Source organism: Schistocerca serialis, chromosome 7, assembly GCF_023864345.2.
Source record: "Schistocerca serialis cubense isolate TAMUIC-IGC-003099 chromosome 7, iqSchSeri2.2, whole genome shotgun sequence".
Taxonomy (NCBI): domain Eukaryota; kingdom Metazoa; phylum Arthropoda; class Insecta; order Orthoptera; family Acrididae; genus Schistocerca; species Schistocerca serialis.
The window spans coordinates 264807241-264824742 of NC_064644.1; the positions used below are offsets into that span (position 1 = coordinate 264807241).

The 17502-nt window shown below is 43.9% G+C and overlaps 1 protein-coding gene across 1 annotated transcript in view; it reads left to right on the top strand.

Annotated features, from left to right (window-relative positions):
- The window catches only part of LOC126412093 (SURP and G-patch domain-containing protein 1), a 167358-nt gene extending 153462 nt beyond the window's left edge, over nucleotides 1–13896 (top strand). The window contains exon 13 of the mRNA XM_050081513.1: nucleotides 13002–13896. Within this exon, the coding sequence (XP_049937470.1) occupies nucleotides 13002–13028 (27 nt within the window). The 3' untranslated portion in view covers nucleotides 13029–13896. The remainder of the gene's footprint in view (nucleotides 1–13001) is intronic.
- Nucleotides 13897–17502: the final 3606 nt, after the last annotated feature.

Sequence of the window (17502 nt, forward strand, 5' to 3'; positions counted from 1 at the left end):
GGTATAGGGACTGATGGAACCTCTCTTCCCGTTATCCACCAGGCCTCAATCTCCGCTAATTTCAAGTTGCCGCCACTCATACCTCACCTGTCATTCAACAACATCTTTGCCTCTGCACTTCTGCCTCGACTGACATCTCTGCCCAAACTCTTTGTCTTTAAATATGTCTGCTTGTGTCTGTATATGTGTGGATGGATGTGTGTGTGTGTGCGGGTGTGTACCCGTCCTTTTTCCCCCTAGGGTGAGTCTTTCCGCTCCCGGGATTGGGGTGGCTCCTTGCCCTCTCCCTTGAAGCCCGCATCCTTTCGTCTTTCCCTCTCCTTCCCTCTTTCCTGGTGGGGCGGCGGTTTGTTGCGAAGGCTTGAATTTTGTGTGTGTGTTTGTGTTTGTTTGTGTGTCTGTCGGCCTGCCAGCGCTTTCGTTTGGTGAGTCACATCATCTTTGTTTTTAGATATATATTTCCTACGTGGAATGTTTCCCTCTATTATAACTATATATATATATATATATATATATATATATATATATATATATAAAAAACAAGGATGAGGTGACTTGCCGAACGGGGGCGCTGGCGGGTCGATAGACACACGAGCAAACGCAAACATGCACACGGGGTTCAGGCTTTCGCAACGAACTGTTGCCTCGTCGGGGGGAAGGGGGGAGGGCGGGGGGAGGTGGGTTTTGGGGGGGAGGGTGGGGAGTCGTTCCGGTCCCGGGGGTGGGGGGACTTGCCTTGGGGGGAGAGAGGGACGGGTGTGCGCTCGCGCACGCGCACGTGTTCATCCGCGCGTGCGGACACAAGCGGACATATCTGGTCTTTAAATATGTCTGCTTGTGTCTGTGTGTGTGGATGGATGTGTGCGTGTGTGCGAGTGTGTACCTGTCCTTTTTTCCCCCTAAGGTAAGTCTTTCCGCTCCCGGGATTGGAATGACTCCTTACCCTGTCCCTTAAAACCCACTTCCTTTCGTCTTCCCCTCTCCTTCCCTCTTTCCTGATGAGGCAACAGTTTGTTGCGAAAGCTTGAATTTTGTGTGTATGTTTGTGTTTGTTTGTGTGTCTGTCGACCTGCCAGCACTTTCATTTGGTAAGTCACATCATCTTTGTTTTTTATATATATATATATATATATATATATATATATATATATATATATATATATATATATATATATATAAGATGATGTGACTTACCATACGAAAGTGCTGGCAGGTCGATAGAAACACAAACAGACACATACATACACACAAAATTCTAGCTTTCGCAACCAATGGTTGCTTCGTCAGGAAAGAGGGAAGCCTTTACAAATGTCTGCTTGTGTCTGTGTATGTACGGATGGATATGTGTGTGTGTGTGTGTGTGTGTGCGAGTGTATACCCGTCCTTTTTTCCCCCTAAAGTAAGTCTTTCCGCACCCAGGATTGGAATGACTCGTTACCCTCTCCCTTAAAACCCACATCCTTTCGTCTTTCCCTCTCCTTCCCTCTTTCCTGATGAGGCAACAGTTTGTTGCGAAAGCTTGAATTTTGTGTGTATGTTTGTGTGTGTATCGACGTGCCAGCGCTTTGGTTTGGTAAGTCACATCATCTTTGTTTTTTAGATATATTTTTTCCCCACGTGGAATGTTTCCTTCTATTATATATATATATATATATATATATATATATATATATATATATATACATACAAAGATGAGGTGACTTACCGAACAAAAGCGCTGGCAGGTCGATAGACACACAAACAAACACAAACACACACACAAAATTCAAGCTTTCGCAACAAACTGTTGCCTCATCAGGAAAGAGGGAAGGAGAGGGGAAGACGAAAGGAAGTGGGTTTTAAGGGAGAGGGTAAGGAGTCATTCCAGTCCCGGGAGCGGAAAGACTTACCTTAGGGGGAAAAAAGGACAGGTATACACTCGCACACACGCACATATCCATCCACACATACAGACACAAGCAGACATATTTAAAGACAAAGAGTTTGGGCAGAGATGTCAGTCGAGGCAGAAGTGTAGAGGCAAAGAAGTTGTTGAAAGACAGGTGAGGTATGAGTGGCGGCAACTTGAAATTAGCGGAGATTGAGGCCTGGCGGATGACGAGAAGAGAGGATGTACTGAAGGGCAAGTTCCCATCTCCGGAGTTTGGATAGGTTGGTGTTGGTGGGAAGTATCCAGATAACCCAGATGGTGTAACACTGTGCCAAGATGTGCTGGCTGTGCACCAAGGCATGTTTAGCGACAGGGTGATCCTCATTACCAACAAACACTGTCTGCCTGTGTCCATTCATGCGAATGGACAGTTTGTTGCTGGTCATTCCCACATAGAATGCATCACAGTGTAGGCAGGTCAGTTGGTAAATCACGTGGGTGCTTTCACACGTGGCTCTGCCTCTGATCGTGTACACCTTCCGGGTTACAGGACTGGAGTAGGTGGTGGTGGGAGGGTGCATGGGACAGGTTTTGCATCGGGGGCGGTTACAAGGATAGGAGCCAGAGGGTAGGGAAGGTGGTTTGGGGATTTCATAGGGATGAACTAACAGGTTACGAAGGTTAGGTGGACGGCGGAAAGACACTCTTGGCGGAGTGGGGAGGATTTCATGAAGGATGGATCTCATTTCAGGGCAGGATTTGAGGAAGTCGTATCCCTGCTGGAGAGCCACATTCAGAGTCTGGTCCAGTCCCGGAAAGTATCCTGTCACAAGTGGGGCACTTTTGTGGTTCTTCTGTGGGGGATTCTGGGTTTGAGGGGACGAGGAAGTGGCTCTGGTTATTTGCTTCTGTACCAGGTCGGGAGGGTAGTTGCGGGATGCGAAAGCTGTTTTCAGGTTGTTGGTGTAATGATTCAGGGATTCCGGACTGGAGCAGATTCGTTTGCCACGAAGACCTAGGCTGTAGGGAAGGGACCGTTTGATGTGGAATGGGTGGCAGCTGTCATAATGGAGGTACTGTTGCTTGTTGGTGGGTTTGATGTGGACGGACGTGTGAAGTTGGCCATTGGACAGGTGGAGGTCATCGTCAAGGAAAGTGGCATGGGATTTGGAGTAGGACCAGGTTAAACTGATGGAACCAAAGGAGTTGAGGTTGGAGAGGAAATTCTGGAGTTCTTCTTCACTGTGAGTCCAGATCATGAAGATGTCATCAATAAATCTGTACCAAACTTTGGGTTGGCAGACTTGGGTAACCAAGAAGGCTTCCTCTAAGCGACCCATGAATAGGTTGGCGTACGAGGGGGCCATCCTGGTGCCCATGGCTGTTCCCTTTAATTGTTGGTATGTCCGGCCCTCAAAAGTGAAGAAGTTGTGGGTCAGGATGAAGCTGGCTAAGGTGATGAGGAAAGAGGTTTTAGGTAGGGTGGCAGGTGATCGGCGTGAAAGGAAATGCTCCATCGCAGCGAGGCCCTGGACGTGCGGAATATTTGTGTATAAGGATGTGGCATCAATGGTTACAAGGATGGTTTCCGGGGGTAACAGATTGGGTAAGGATCCCAGGCGTTCAAGGAAGTGGTTGGTGTCCTTGATGAAGGATGGGAGACTGCATGTAATGGGTTGAAGGTGTTGATCTACGTAGGCAGAGATACGTTCTGTGGGGGCTTGGTAACCAGCTACAATGGGGCGGCCGGCTTGTCTGACATTTGGCATTACCCCCAAAGGCGTCACACTTACAGTTCCCATCTCTGGCTGCAACCCTTCCTTCCATCAGTCCCTATACCAGTTCCAAACTGAACAATCCATTGCCCTCACCCACCTAATCCTTCACCTACACATCAACTCAGCCAATGAACACACCCGTCAACTCCTATCCTTAATAAAAGTCCTTAATCTTTCCTCTCCCACATCCACACCGGCTATTCAGAGCATCCTCCTACAGGCCAGCCGTAAATTAGAACAGCATGCCACCCTCCACCTCAAAAAACTATCCAATCTCCTGGTTTCCCACCTCCGGAAAGGCAACTCACTCACCCTTCACAACCTTTCCAGCAAACCTCAACCTCCTCTCATTGCACACAAACCCAGTCTCTCCCATCTACTCAATCTCCCACTTCCAGCTCCACTCCCTCCAAAACCTCAAAATTCCGATCAACACAATCTGGAACCACAACACCCAAATTCAGTAGTTAACCTTTCCTCCAAACCTCTCTCCCAATCTGAAACCTCTGTCCTATCCAAAGGCCTCACCTTCAGCCCCACTCCCAGATTCAACCAAACAGCCCTCGTCAAAGATTTACTGTCCTACACTCGTACTCTCTGCTGGAAGTATCACTTTGCCACGAAGAAAAATGATCCTAATCCTACTCCTAATGATCCGACTCCTCAAGACACCATCCAAATTGAACCCTGCCTGGAACAGTTCCGTCCTCCGTCACAGCGGGACCCACCTCCTCTTCCTCAAAATCACCCTCTCCAAACCTTCCAGGAATTTCTGACTTCCAGCCTTGCATCTCAATCCTTCTTAAAAAACCTTAATCCTACACCCAACATCACCACTGCTGAAGCCCAGGCTATCCGTGATCTGAAGGCTGACCGATCCATCGTCATTCTTCCGGCGGACAAGGGTTCCACGACCGTGGTACTTGATCGTCGGGAGTATGTGGCTGAGGGACTGCGTCAGCTTTCAGACAACACCACATACAAAGTTTGCCAAGGTAACCCCATTCCCGATGTCCAGGCGGAGCTTCAAGGAATCCTCAGAACCTTAGGCCCCCTGCAAAACCTTTCACCTGACTCCATCAACCTCTTGACACCACCGACACCCCGCACCCCTACCTTCTACCTTCTTCCTAAAATCCACAAACCCAATCATCCCGGCCGCCCCATTGTAGCTGGTTACCAAGCCCCCACAGAACGTATCTCTGCCTACGTAGATCAACACCTTCAACCCATTACATGCAGTCTCCCATCCTTCATCAAGGACACCAACCACTTCCTTGAACGCCTGGGATCCTTACCCAATCTGTTACCCCCGGAAACCATCCTTGTAACCATTGATGCCACATCCTTATACACAAATATTCCGCACGTCCAGGGCCTCGCTGCGATGGAGCATTTCCTTTCACGCCGATCACCTGCCACCCTACCTAAAACCTCTTTCCTCATCACCTTAGCCAGCTTCATCCTGACCCACAACTTCTTCACTTTTGAGGGCCGGACATACCAACAATTAAAGGGAACAGCCATGGGCACCAGGATGGCCCCCTCGTACGCCAACCTATTCATGGGTCGCTTAGAGGAAGCCTTCTTGGTTACCCAAGTCTGCCAACCCAAAGTTTGGTACAGATTTATTGATGACATCTTCATGATCTGGACTCACAGTGAAGAAGAACTCCAGAATTTCCTCTCCAACCTCAACTCCTTTGGTTCCATCAGTTTAACCTGGTCCTACTCCAAATCCCATGCCACTTTCCTTGACGATGACCTCCACCTGTCCAATGGCCAACTTCACACGTCCGTCCACATCAAACCCACCAACAAGCAACAGTACCTCCATTATGACAGCTGCCACCCATTCCACATCAAACGGTCCCTTCCCTACAGCCTAGGTCTTCGTGGCAAACGAATCTGCTCCAGTCCGGAATCCCTGAATCATTACACCAACAACCTGAAAACAGCTTTCGCATCCCGCAACTACCCTCCCGACCTGGTACAGAAGCAAATAACCAGAGCCACTTCCTCGTCCCCTCAAACCCAGAATCCCCCACAGAAGAACCACAAAAGTGCCCCACTTGTGACAGGATACTTTCCGGGACTGGACCAGACTCTGAATGTGGCTCTCCAGCAGGGATACGACTTCCTCAAATCCTGCCCTGAAATGAGATCCATCCTTCATGAAATCCTCCCCACTCCGCCAAGAGTGTCTTTCCGCCGTCCACCTAACCTTCGTAACCTGTTAGTTCATCCCTATGAAATCCCCAAACCACCTTCCCTACCCTCTGGCTCCTATCCTTGTAACCGCCCCCGATGCAAAACCTGTCCCATGCACCCTCCCACCACCACCTACTCCAGTCCTGTAACCCGGAAGGTGTACACGATCAGAGGCAGAGCCACGTGTGAAAGCACCCACGTGATTTACCAACTGACCTGCCTACACTGTGATGCATTCTATGTGGGAATGACCAGCAACAAACTGTCCATTCGCATGAATGGACACAGGCAGACAGTGTTTGTTGGTAATGAGGATCACCCTGTCGCTAAACATGCCTTGGTGCACAGCCAGCACATCTTGGCACAGTGTTACACCATCTGGGTTATCTGGATACTTCCCACCAACACCAACCTATCCAAACTCCGGAGATGGGAACTTGCCCTTCAGTACATCCTCTCTTCTCGTCATCCGCCAGGCCTCAATCTCCGCTAATTTCAAGTTGCCGCCACTCATACCTCACCTGTCTTTCAACAACTTCTTTGCCTCTACACTTCTGCCTCGACTGACATCTCTGCCCAAACTCTTTGTCTTTAAATATGTCTGCTTGTGTCTGTATGTGTGGATGGATATGTGCGTGTGTGCGAGTGTATACCTGTCCTTTTTTCCCCCTAAGGTAAGTCTTTCCGCTCCCGGGACTGGAATGACTCCTTACCCTCTCCCTTAAAACCCACTTCCTTTCGTCTTCCCCTCTCCTTCCCTCTTTCCTGATGAGGCAACAGTTTGTTGCGAAAGCTTGAATTTTGTGTGTGTGTTTGTGTTTGTTTGTGTGTCTATCGACCTGCCAGCGCTTTTGTTCGGTAAGTCACCTCATCTTTGTTTTTATATATAATTTTTCCCACATGGAATGTTTCCTTCCATTATATATATATATATATATATATATATATATATATATATATATATATATATATATATATATATATATATATATATATAGACACACACACAAAGATGATGTGTCTTACCAAACGAAAGCGCTGGCAGGTCGATAGACACGCAAACATACACACAAAATTCAAGCTTTCGCAACAAACTGTTGCCTCATCAGGAAAGAGGGAAGGAGAGGGAAAGACGAAAGGATGTGGGTTTTAAGGGAGAGGGTAAGGAGTCATTCCAATCCCGGGAGTGGAAAGACTTACCTTAGGGGGGAAAAGGACAGGTATACACTCGCACACACACACATATCCATCCGCACATACACAGACACAAGCAGACATTTGTAAAGGCAAAGAGTTTGGGCAGAGATGTCAGTCGAGGCGGAAGTACAGAGGCAAAGATGTTGTTGAAAGACAGGTGAGGTATGAGCGGCAGCAAATTGAAATTAGCGGAGATTGAGGCCTGGCGGATAACGAGAAGAGAGCATATACTGAAGGGCAAGTTCCCATCTCCGGAGTTCTGACAGGTTGGTGTTAGTGGGAAGTATCCAGATAACCTGGACGGTGTGATTCTCATTACGAACAAATACTGTCTGCCTGTGTCCATTCATGTGAATGGACAGTTTGTTGCTGGTCATTCCCACATAGAAAGCTTCACAGTGTAGGCAGGTCAGTTGGTAAATCACGTGGGTGCTTTCACACGTGGCTCTGCCTTTGATCGTGTACACCTTCCGGGTTACAGGACTGGAGTAGGTGGTGGTGGGAGGGTGCATGGGCAGGTTTTACACCGGGGACGGTTACAAGGGTAGGAGCCAGAGGGTAGGGAAGGTGGTTTGGGGATTTCATAGGGATGAACTAAGAGGTTATGAAGGTTAGGTGGACGGCGGAAAGACACTCTTGGTGGAGTGGAAGGATTTCATGAAGGATGGATCTCATTTCAGGGCAGGATTTGAGGAAGTCGTATCCCTGCTGGAGAGCCACATTCAGAGTCTGATCCAGTCCCGGAATGTATCCTGTCACAAGTGGGGCACTTTTGGGGTTCTTCTGTGGGAGGTTCTGGGTTTGAGGAGATGAGGAAGTGGCTCTGGTTATTTGCTTCTGTACCAGGTCGGGAGGGTAGTTGCAGGATGCGAAAGCTGTTTTCAGGTTGTTGGTGTAATGGTTCAGGCATTCCTGACTGGAGCAGATTCGTTTGCCACGAAGACCTAGGCTGTAGGGAAGGGACCGTTTGATGTGGAATGGGTGGCAGCTGTCATAATGGAGGTACTGTTACTTGTTGGTGGGAACCCAGAACCTCCCACAGAAGAACCCCAAAAGTGCCCCACTTGTGACAGGATACTTTCCGGGACTGGATCAGACTCTGAATGTGGCTCTCCAGCAGGGATACGACTTCCTCAAATCCTGCCCTGAAATGAGATCCATCCTTCATGAAACCCTCCCCACTCCACCAAGAGTGTCTTTCCGCCATCCACCTAACCTTCGTAACCTCTTAGTTCATCCCTATGAAATCCCCAAACCACCTTCCCTACCCTCTGGTTCCTACCCTTGTAACCGCCCCCGGTGTAAAACCTGTCCCATGCACCCACCCACCACCACCTACTCCAGTCCTGTAACCCGGAAGGTGTACACGATCAAAGGCAGAGCCACGTGTGAAAGCACCCACGTGATTTACCAACTGACCTGCCTACACTGTGAAGCTTTCTATGTGGGAATGACCAGCAACAAACTGTCCATTCCCATGAATGGACACAGGCAGACAGTGTTTGTTGGTAATGAGGATCACCCTGTGGCTAAACATGCCTTGGTGCACGGCCAGCACATCTTGGCACAGTGTTACACCGTCCGGGTTATCTGGATACTTCCCACTAACACCAACCTGTCAGAACTCCGGAGATGGGAACTTGCCCTTCAGTATATCCTCTCTTCTCGTTATCCGCCAGGCCTCAATCTCCGCTAATTTCAATTTGCCGCCGCTCATACCTCACCTGTCTTTCAACAATATCTTTGTCTCTGTACTTCCGCCTCGACTGACATCTCTGCCCAAACTCTTTGCCTTTACAAATGTCTGCTTGTGTCTCTGTATGTGCGGATGGATATGTGTGCGTGTGCGAGTGTATACCTGTCCTTTTTCTCCCTAAGGTAAGTCTTTCTGCTCCCAGGATTGGAATGACTCCTTACCCTCTCCCTTAAAACCCACATCCTTTCATCTTTCCCTCTCCTTCCCTCTTTCCTGATGAAGCAACCGTTTGTTGCGAAAGCTTGAATTTTGTGTATATGTTTGTGTTTGTTTGTGTGTCTATCGACCTGCCAGCACTTTTGTTTGGTAAGTCACATCATCTTTGTTTTTAGATATATTTTTCCCACGTGGAATGTTTCCCTGTATTATATTCATATATATATTATAGTACAGTGTTAAAGATGAATATTTCTATTATTTACCCCATTTCCTTAAGTGGCACAACATGCATATATTATATTAATAGATTTATTTATTCCTATTCAAGAATTCATCTATGGTATAGGAGGAGTTGTCAAGGAGATATGATTTCAGTTTATTTGTGAAGCTATTACTGCTGTCTGTCAGGCATTTTATTTCATTTGGTAATTTGTCAAAAAAATTTATAGCAGCATATTTTACCCCTTTCTGTGCCAAAGATAGGTTGAGTAAAGGATAGTGTAATTCTTTCTTTTTTTCTGGTATTATAATCATGAATGTCACTGTTGCTTTTAAACTGGTCCATGCTATTGAGAACAAATTTCATTAGTGAATAAATGTACTGTGAGGCTGTTGTAAGAATTCCCAATCTTTTAAAAAGATGCCTACAAGACATGCAGCTATGAACCTCACACATTATTCTAACCACTTTTTTTGAGCAGTGAATATTTTTTGTGTAAGTGTTGAGTTACCCCAAAATATTATTTCATATGACATCAGAGAGTGAAAGTATGCAAAGTTATGTTAACTTACTAATTTCTGTAGCCTTAAAATTATCAATTATTCTGATTAAAAAAGTTGCCGAACCTAGTCGCTTTAGAAGATCCAGTAAGTGTAATCAGGTTTTTGCATTTAAAGGACACTTCCCCAGCTGCAGTGATCAACTAATGAAAGTTAATGGAGTGAGAGAACGGCCACGAAAATAGGTGTGGTTTTGATCCCAAGAATTTGATAATGCAGAACTGTTGAGCAAGAAGAGCAAAGATCAGGGTGAGAAGCACATTCACCTCAGTTGAAAGTGTGCCATTCATGAGAGGCAGACTGCACATACACGCTCAAGATCTTCGTTGATTTTGTAATGGATATTGTGCATTATATATTAGACTACTGAAATATTTGTTCTTTTTGGGTACCACAGCAACTCTGACAAGAATTAAATCAAGTGATTGGTGTTGCCTTGACAGCACTTATACAGTAACAGTTGGAATGTGTTCCATTCCTGGACCATATCATCGAGGGAACAAAATGTGGGTGCGTCATGCAACACATGAGATGATGGAAGCACCAGTGTCATTCCACTCCCACATCCACACTCCACCCCCATTCCCAAATGTGCTGTCAGCCCAATAAAAAGTTCTAGACAACAGTATTTGTGAAGAAAGTTACAGACACACTGGTTTGGGGCACACAGGGTATATGCTGGTTGATTTCCTCATCCCTCAATGCTGTCAGTTATTGCTCCATGCTGGAACAGTTGAAGTAAGCTATTAGGAGGAAATTACAAAGATTGCTTTTGGGGGTATCATATTGTTGCACAACAACACTCAGCCACATATGACCTATCTCAATGTATGTTTTGGTCCACCATTTTCAATGGACTGTTTTGTAACGGAGTTTCCTCGTCCTGGGCCCTATTTTCTTTTATGCCAGTTTCAACTGACCTGTTTACCAGTGAAACAAATGCTTTGACAAACATGGTGATTATATGGGAAAGTAATACGTACCTCTACATTAGTAACTTTATGGACTACTTGGATATCCTGAGTGAAGGACTTGTGACCTTACCTTGTACCGAGTTAGGTGGCACAGTGGTTATCTATCACACTGGACTCACATTTGGGAGTATGTCAGTTCAAACCCATCCTGATTTAGATTTTCCTTAAATCACTTCAAGCAGATGCCGGGATGTTTCCTTTGAAAGAGCACAGCCGACTTCCTTCCCCATCCTTTCCTAATTCACTGGGACCAATGACCTCAGGGTTTGGTCCCCTCACCCAAACCAACCAACCAACGTACTTTTTGAATCACTCTCATGGGTTGTGATGATGCTGGCAGTATTACACTCATACATTAAATAGAACAATCTTTATCTCCATTGGAATTAGTGTGTAATTCACCTCCATAGTTTAGTGACCAGTATATTTGACTGCCATGTGGAGCCTCAGGAGACCAGTTGCAGAAAAACTTGAATGGGAAACTGTGGCTGCAAGTTGTAGAAAGCTGAAAAGTCAGGAGATCAGTGTGGTGACCCTCCCTCCATACTGCATCTGATTGATGATATGTGGCAGAGGATGACATGGCAGCCATTTCGCATTGTGTGATCCGATGAGTGAAGGAAAAACAAATATGCCACTGAAAGTCTACATACTTTCTTGGACACAAATTTCTTGCAGTTCAGTATAATTGCTCCAAAGTTAGAGGATTTTTAAAAGAGCTCCTTCGTCGAACTCTGTTGAATCAGTGTGTAAGAATAGAGTAATTTCAAATTCCACCCCTGTTTGCTACTGTGCTGTTCCCCCCCAAAGATGTCAATAGGGCATTTAACCCTAAACATACATACCTCCTATTCTATCTAGGCCTTGACAAATACCAAATAAGATCAGTAAGCAAGATCTTGACTGTGAAAAGGATGCCTGATTATTTCCCTTTCACATTTATTTGGTTTGTTTGTAAAATGTAAACTTTCCTAGCCAAAAATGTTACAATTAATATCATGTTCTGAGCTATTATGCCGTGGTTGAATAGATTTCACTTAAAAATCCAGTGTTTTGTCCTCACTTGTGGAGGACATTTTCAAGGGGGAGCGTAGCTTTGTTGAACATCCGGTTCACACCCTGGCTCGCTACTTGACTAGCCCTCTGCAGATGGGGACAACATATCGGATTTTAAAGTGAAATCTATTCAATCACGGCATAATAGTCCGGAAAGGTTTATTAATTGTGACTTACTTCGTTTGTTCCTTCATGAATAGGCTACATAAGGACATCAGTTTGTATTGATAACTATATACATTTTACAGTAGGCAGTGGATATCTGCTATGAAAACATCTTTTCTGAAATAAATTCAGTCACTAAACATTTTGAAGTTGTATGTCACAGTGACCCATTGTCTCATAATGCATGTTATTCTTCTGTTTAAAAAACGAATTGTCATTCTGAGTTCAACATGTTATCAGTAGATGGTTAACATGAAATAACATTGAGAAATAAATTTCATTGGCATCTTTTATTATACGCCTCAGGTAATATTGTAGTAAATATACGGAAAGGGTAGACTGTTACTCACCACAGAGGAGACGGTGAGCCACAGGGTGACACAATGTAAATGACTGGTAAAATATTAAGATTTTGGACAAAGTTCTTCTTCTGGAGTTGTGTTGGTCTCCAGTGGCAGAGACAGTGACCATGTGTGAGTGAGTTGTGCCTGTGTGTGTGTGTGTGTGTGTGTGTGTGGGTGTGTGTGTGTGGGTGTGTGGGTGCGGGCGGGGGGGGGGGGGGGGGGGGGGGGGGGTGCACCACCGCCCCTTCCCCACCCACATTAAAACTGTGTTCCGGACCAAGACTCGAATTTGGGACCTTTGCCTATCGCAGGCAAGTGCTTTACCAGGAAGCTTTATATCAAGTTGTGTGGGTGTGGGCGGGGGGGGGGGGGGGGGTGCACCACCGCCCCTTCCCCACCCACATTAAAACTGTGTTCCGGACCAAGACTCGAATTTGGGACCTTTGCCTATCGCAGGCAAGTGCTTTACCAGGAAGCTTTATATCAAGTTCTTTGTTTGTTAAGGAATGGTACCATGCCATTTTCAGCACTGAAATGGAACTTAGAATTTCGGCCCATTGATTACAATAAGTAATTTGTGGGTATAAAGTGTGTACCGAAAAGTCTCTAAATTTTGAATTTTTTACATAATTTTTGATGTAAAATGTGATAGATAATAGTCGTAAGATGCTGTGGTAGTGTTTCCTGAATTGTACAATTACTATTTTTCAGAACAATCCAAGGCGGCCATACTACTGAAGACCTGCAACAAAAGTTTTCAAGATGTGTGCCACTGCTTGTACAGTAGGCTGTCAAGAGAATTTGTACTTCAGGCTGGGAAATATGCATGAATTAAGATGCTTTGACCTGCCACTGAAGCACATAAAACATCCATGCATCAAGTGGTTAGATTTTTGTATGAACTGTTGAGAAAGCTGTGTTGCTTTGCCTTGTGCTGCAGATATACTTTTTATAACATAAACTCTTTACTGTATTTGAGAGATTTACTTTGTGTACCAATAAATGTCTATTTGTATGCTAGTCATCATAATTGGAAGTTCATGGGAGACTGGAGGAAGCTTGCACATTACATTTCATTATAAGTATGTGTCATGTGTAACTATTTTCCCCACTTGGTTGTATTCTTGTGAAATGCAAGGTTTGTCACAAAATCTGAAAACTTTTTTTTCGTGAAGGGGGAAGAAAATCAGTTACATTAATGCATCTGACAATTAATTTTTTTACTGTTGTAAATCTATTTTGGAAATTCTTACTGGTCCTACAATGGGTGAAACTTCTTACCTTCATAAAGTAGTAGCAACCTATTGAGCTATCATTTCTTTGTTTTTGTTTAAACAGTTTATAGATTGTCCAACCATTGGTATAACATGTATGAATTTGCTGGCTGTTCACTAAATTGTCATTTTCATATCCAAGTCTATTTTTCATATAAATATTATGAGTGTGGTGATAACAGTAAGAGTGGGCATGAAAAGGTGTTGTGGCTGAAGATCTTTTTTGTGTAAATACTGAAAGGATGATATTTGTGGAAATTGTTTTTGTGGTACTTCTTATTTGCATCAAATTGTGAAGTTATAACCACCAATAAATACATATTGCATTAGCATTTCCATTTTTTTGTTTAATCTCTCTCTCTCTCTCTCTCTCTCTCTCTCTCTCTCTCTGTGTGTGTGTGTGTGTGTGTGTGTGTGTGTGTGTGTGTGTGTGTTTTGCAGTTAAATGTAAAGTTGAAAGTAAAATATGAGATATGCAGATAATGTTGTTGGTATTAGCTGAATGTGCAGATGATTGAGATTTGACCAATAGAAGTACTTTAAAAATATTTTTTCTCTGCAGATTGCACATTGGGCAGGAAAATGGCTTATAATCAGTTCAGAAATACAAAAGATTTGTCGAGAAAACAAAGAATGAATTAAATTGCATTTATCTGCATCGTCATCTGCTTGTTAGGCTCAGGTCTTCCCCCCCCCCCCCCCCCCCCCCCCCCCACACACACACACACACACACACACACACACACACACACACACAAATAGTTTTGTTTGTTTGTTACATTGAGTTAACTTTCTTCGAAATAAGACCTTGATACTTTAATACACTGCTGCTGCTAACATTTTTTTTCCCAGTCTCCTCCTGCTCTCTGGAATCTGGCAACTGCAGATCCACTCAGACATTCCACACACACACAAATAGTTTTGTTTGTTTGTTACATTGAGTTAACTTTCTTCGAAATAAGACCTTGATACTTTAATATACTGCTGCTGCTAACATTTTTTTCCCCAGTCTCCTCCTGCTCTCTGGAATCTGGCAACTGCAGATCCACTCAGACATTCCATTGAAGTTTCTTGGAACATCTCACTCATTCAAAAATTATATCCTTTGCAGATCTGTGTAAGCGTTACAGATCATATAAAAGTAATTCAAAATTTCTAAAATGGCTATTTCCAAAATTACATGTCTGATGATTTACTGATAATTACAAAGAGATGTTATTCATTGAAATCATTCGTAACGCTGCTGAGGCAGGTCATTTATTCCTCTTAGGCTTTATGTTGGAAATCAACTAGTGTAACATCTGTATAAAGGAATATTTTACAACAAAGAGTCAAAATCTTTATGAGACCTGCCAACTTTTATGGTTTATCTATAAAGTTTACGAAAATTGCAACATTTTATGGTTTCGTGAACAAAAATATGAAACATTAACATTCAATAGTCATCACAATTTGTACAACTGTTTGTTTGGGTGGCTCAAAGGCAAATCTACGACAGTCGATAACTTACTCTTTGATATGATTGGTACTTTTAACCATGTGATGTTTGTGTCATCATTGGAATAGAATTTAAAGCAGGGATAACAGTTCGTCCATGTGAATCTTATGTGTCAACAGGCTATGCTCTGCAAATTCTTTGTTCCGCACCATAAGCTTGTTGTGATTTAACCCACATTCTTTGACCATGTATGGGCTAATTACAGTCGTTCCGGGCGCGCGCGCGCGCGCGCGCGTGTGTGTGTGTGTGTGTGTGTGTGTGTGTGTGTGTGTGTGTGTGTGTGTGTGTTATTTTTCATTGTTGTTGTAATTATTATTATTATATTACTACTACTACTACTACTACTACTTCTACTACCACCATGTGCATGTTCTTTGTTCACGAGTTTGGCGTTGTATTTATTTAGTGGCTTACGACTTTGTGTGCTTTGACCTGTTTCAATGAACTGTTTCACTGCCTTGAGACTTTGTTATACATTTATGCAACATTCAATGATCCAGATTCCTTTCGCTATTTCAGTACATATTGAGACATTTGTTCTCAGGCACAGAGCCCTAATTATGTCACTGTCAACATTTCCAGCCTTGGCAAAAAAGGTGTTGATTTTCTTGTCATCTTCCTTCTATCTAACATAACTTATGTGCTTACCGCACTTCACATGATTACTTAAATCGTTTCTTCCACCATGTGGAATATTAACAACACACCTATGTACCATGCAAAAGGCAATTTTTTCTCCCTTTCTAGCTCAACTGCAGCTGTCAGTGCTGAATATCCAACATCTGCAATTCCAAAAAGTACAATCAGACATTTCCCTTGACCTTTATATAGGAGATAGGTAAAATATTGTGAACACCTGTACTTTCTTCGGAATGGTTTATTAATAAGGGATTGGACGTCCATTTACCCCCAATACAGCTAAATTTCTTCTTGGAATACTGGCATGTAATTATTGTATAGTCATCAATGGAGTGTTATGCCACTCTTTGATCAAAACTTCTTCTAACTCTCATATTGACGAGGGAGGCAGAAATCTGCTTCAGAGTCTGTGCTTCAATACAACCCACAGGGGTTTGACAATTTTCAAATCCGGGGACAGTGGTGGCCATGGGAGACGCTGCATTTCAGTTGCATGCTCCTCATACCACGGTTGTACTTTCCTGTCTGTGTGAATGGTGCATTATCATCCTGAAATATAGCATCATTGTTGGGCATCATCATTTGAATCATGGGAAGCATCTGATCACCTAAAATGTTCACATAATCGTTGGCTGTAACAAGGCCTTTGAGATTAATGGTGGGACCAGCAGAATACCATCATATGGCTGCCAGGACCATCACACTTCCACCTTCATGTTTAACCATTGGAATCAAGGAATCAGGATTGCAGGCTTCTGTTGGCATTCTCCAGACATAAACCGAGCCCAGTGTTGGATATAACATATGACGTGTTTCCACTGATCAGCCGTCCAGGGTTTATGCTCCTGACACCATGTTTTACGTTTCTTTGCATTGGTTGTCATCACTAATGGTTTCAGTATAGCAACTCGTCCACGAATATTTGCTTTATGGAGTTCTTGGCAGACAGTGTCAATAGATACAGGGTTTCATAGATGGCTACTGAACTCTGCAGTCACTTTAGCTGCTGTAGTTTTGTTTGTTTTGACACAGTTCGCATTAGCGTATGATGGTCTTTGTCATTTAGTTTTGATTTGTGCCCACTGTTACGTTTACAAGAAGATGTCTTTCCATGTTTTGTGTAGGCTGTCAGGACTGTTGAAACAGTTGCTCTTAAAACATTCAATAAGTTGGCTGTCTTGGTTACTGATGCTCCAGCTAATCAGGCCCCCACAATCTACCTTCTTTGGAACTCAGCCTCTGAATACAAGTATGAAGTGTGCATTACTTGTAAACAACCTGCACTAGTGCCTAGTCCGCACTGAACACACACAGTACAGTGCGACATGTGCCTTACCTGTGTTGTTGACCATCAAACACAACCATCCCGTTACTACCACTGTTCACATTATTTTGCCTATCCTCTGTAGCTCAATCGCAGCTATCGATTCCAAATAACCAACACCAACAGTTCCAAACAATGGAACGAAAACCACAGCACTTAAACTCCTTGTTCAGTACATCAATTAAAACACAACTGACCTGCCATGAGTATACAACACACAAAACAACACAGTTACTACAGAATAAAACCAAACCAAAAATTACTTACCAACAGAAGCCTCCAACAGTGCCATCTTGGCCACCACCTGCACACACCAAAACAAAAAAATTTGCTAAAACAGCCACAGCCTGCCATCTGTCCATCAACCAACCTTAAATCACTTGAATCACCCCCCCCCCCCCCCCACACACACACACACACACAAACACAAATAAACCAAAATCAATCACACCTTATTAAAAAAAAAAAAAAAATCAC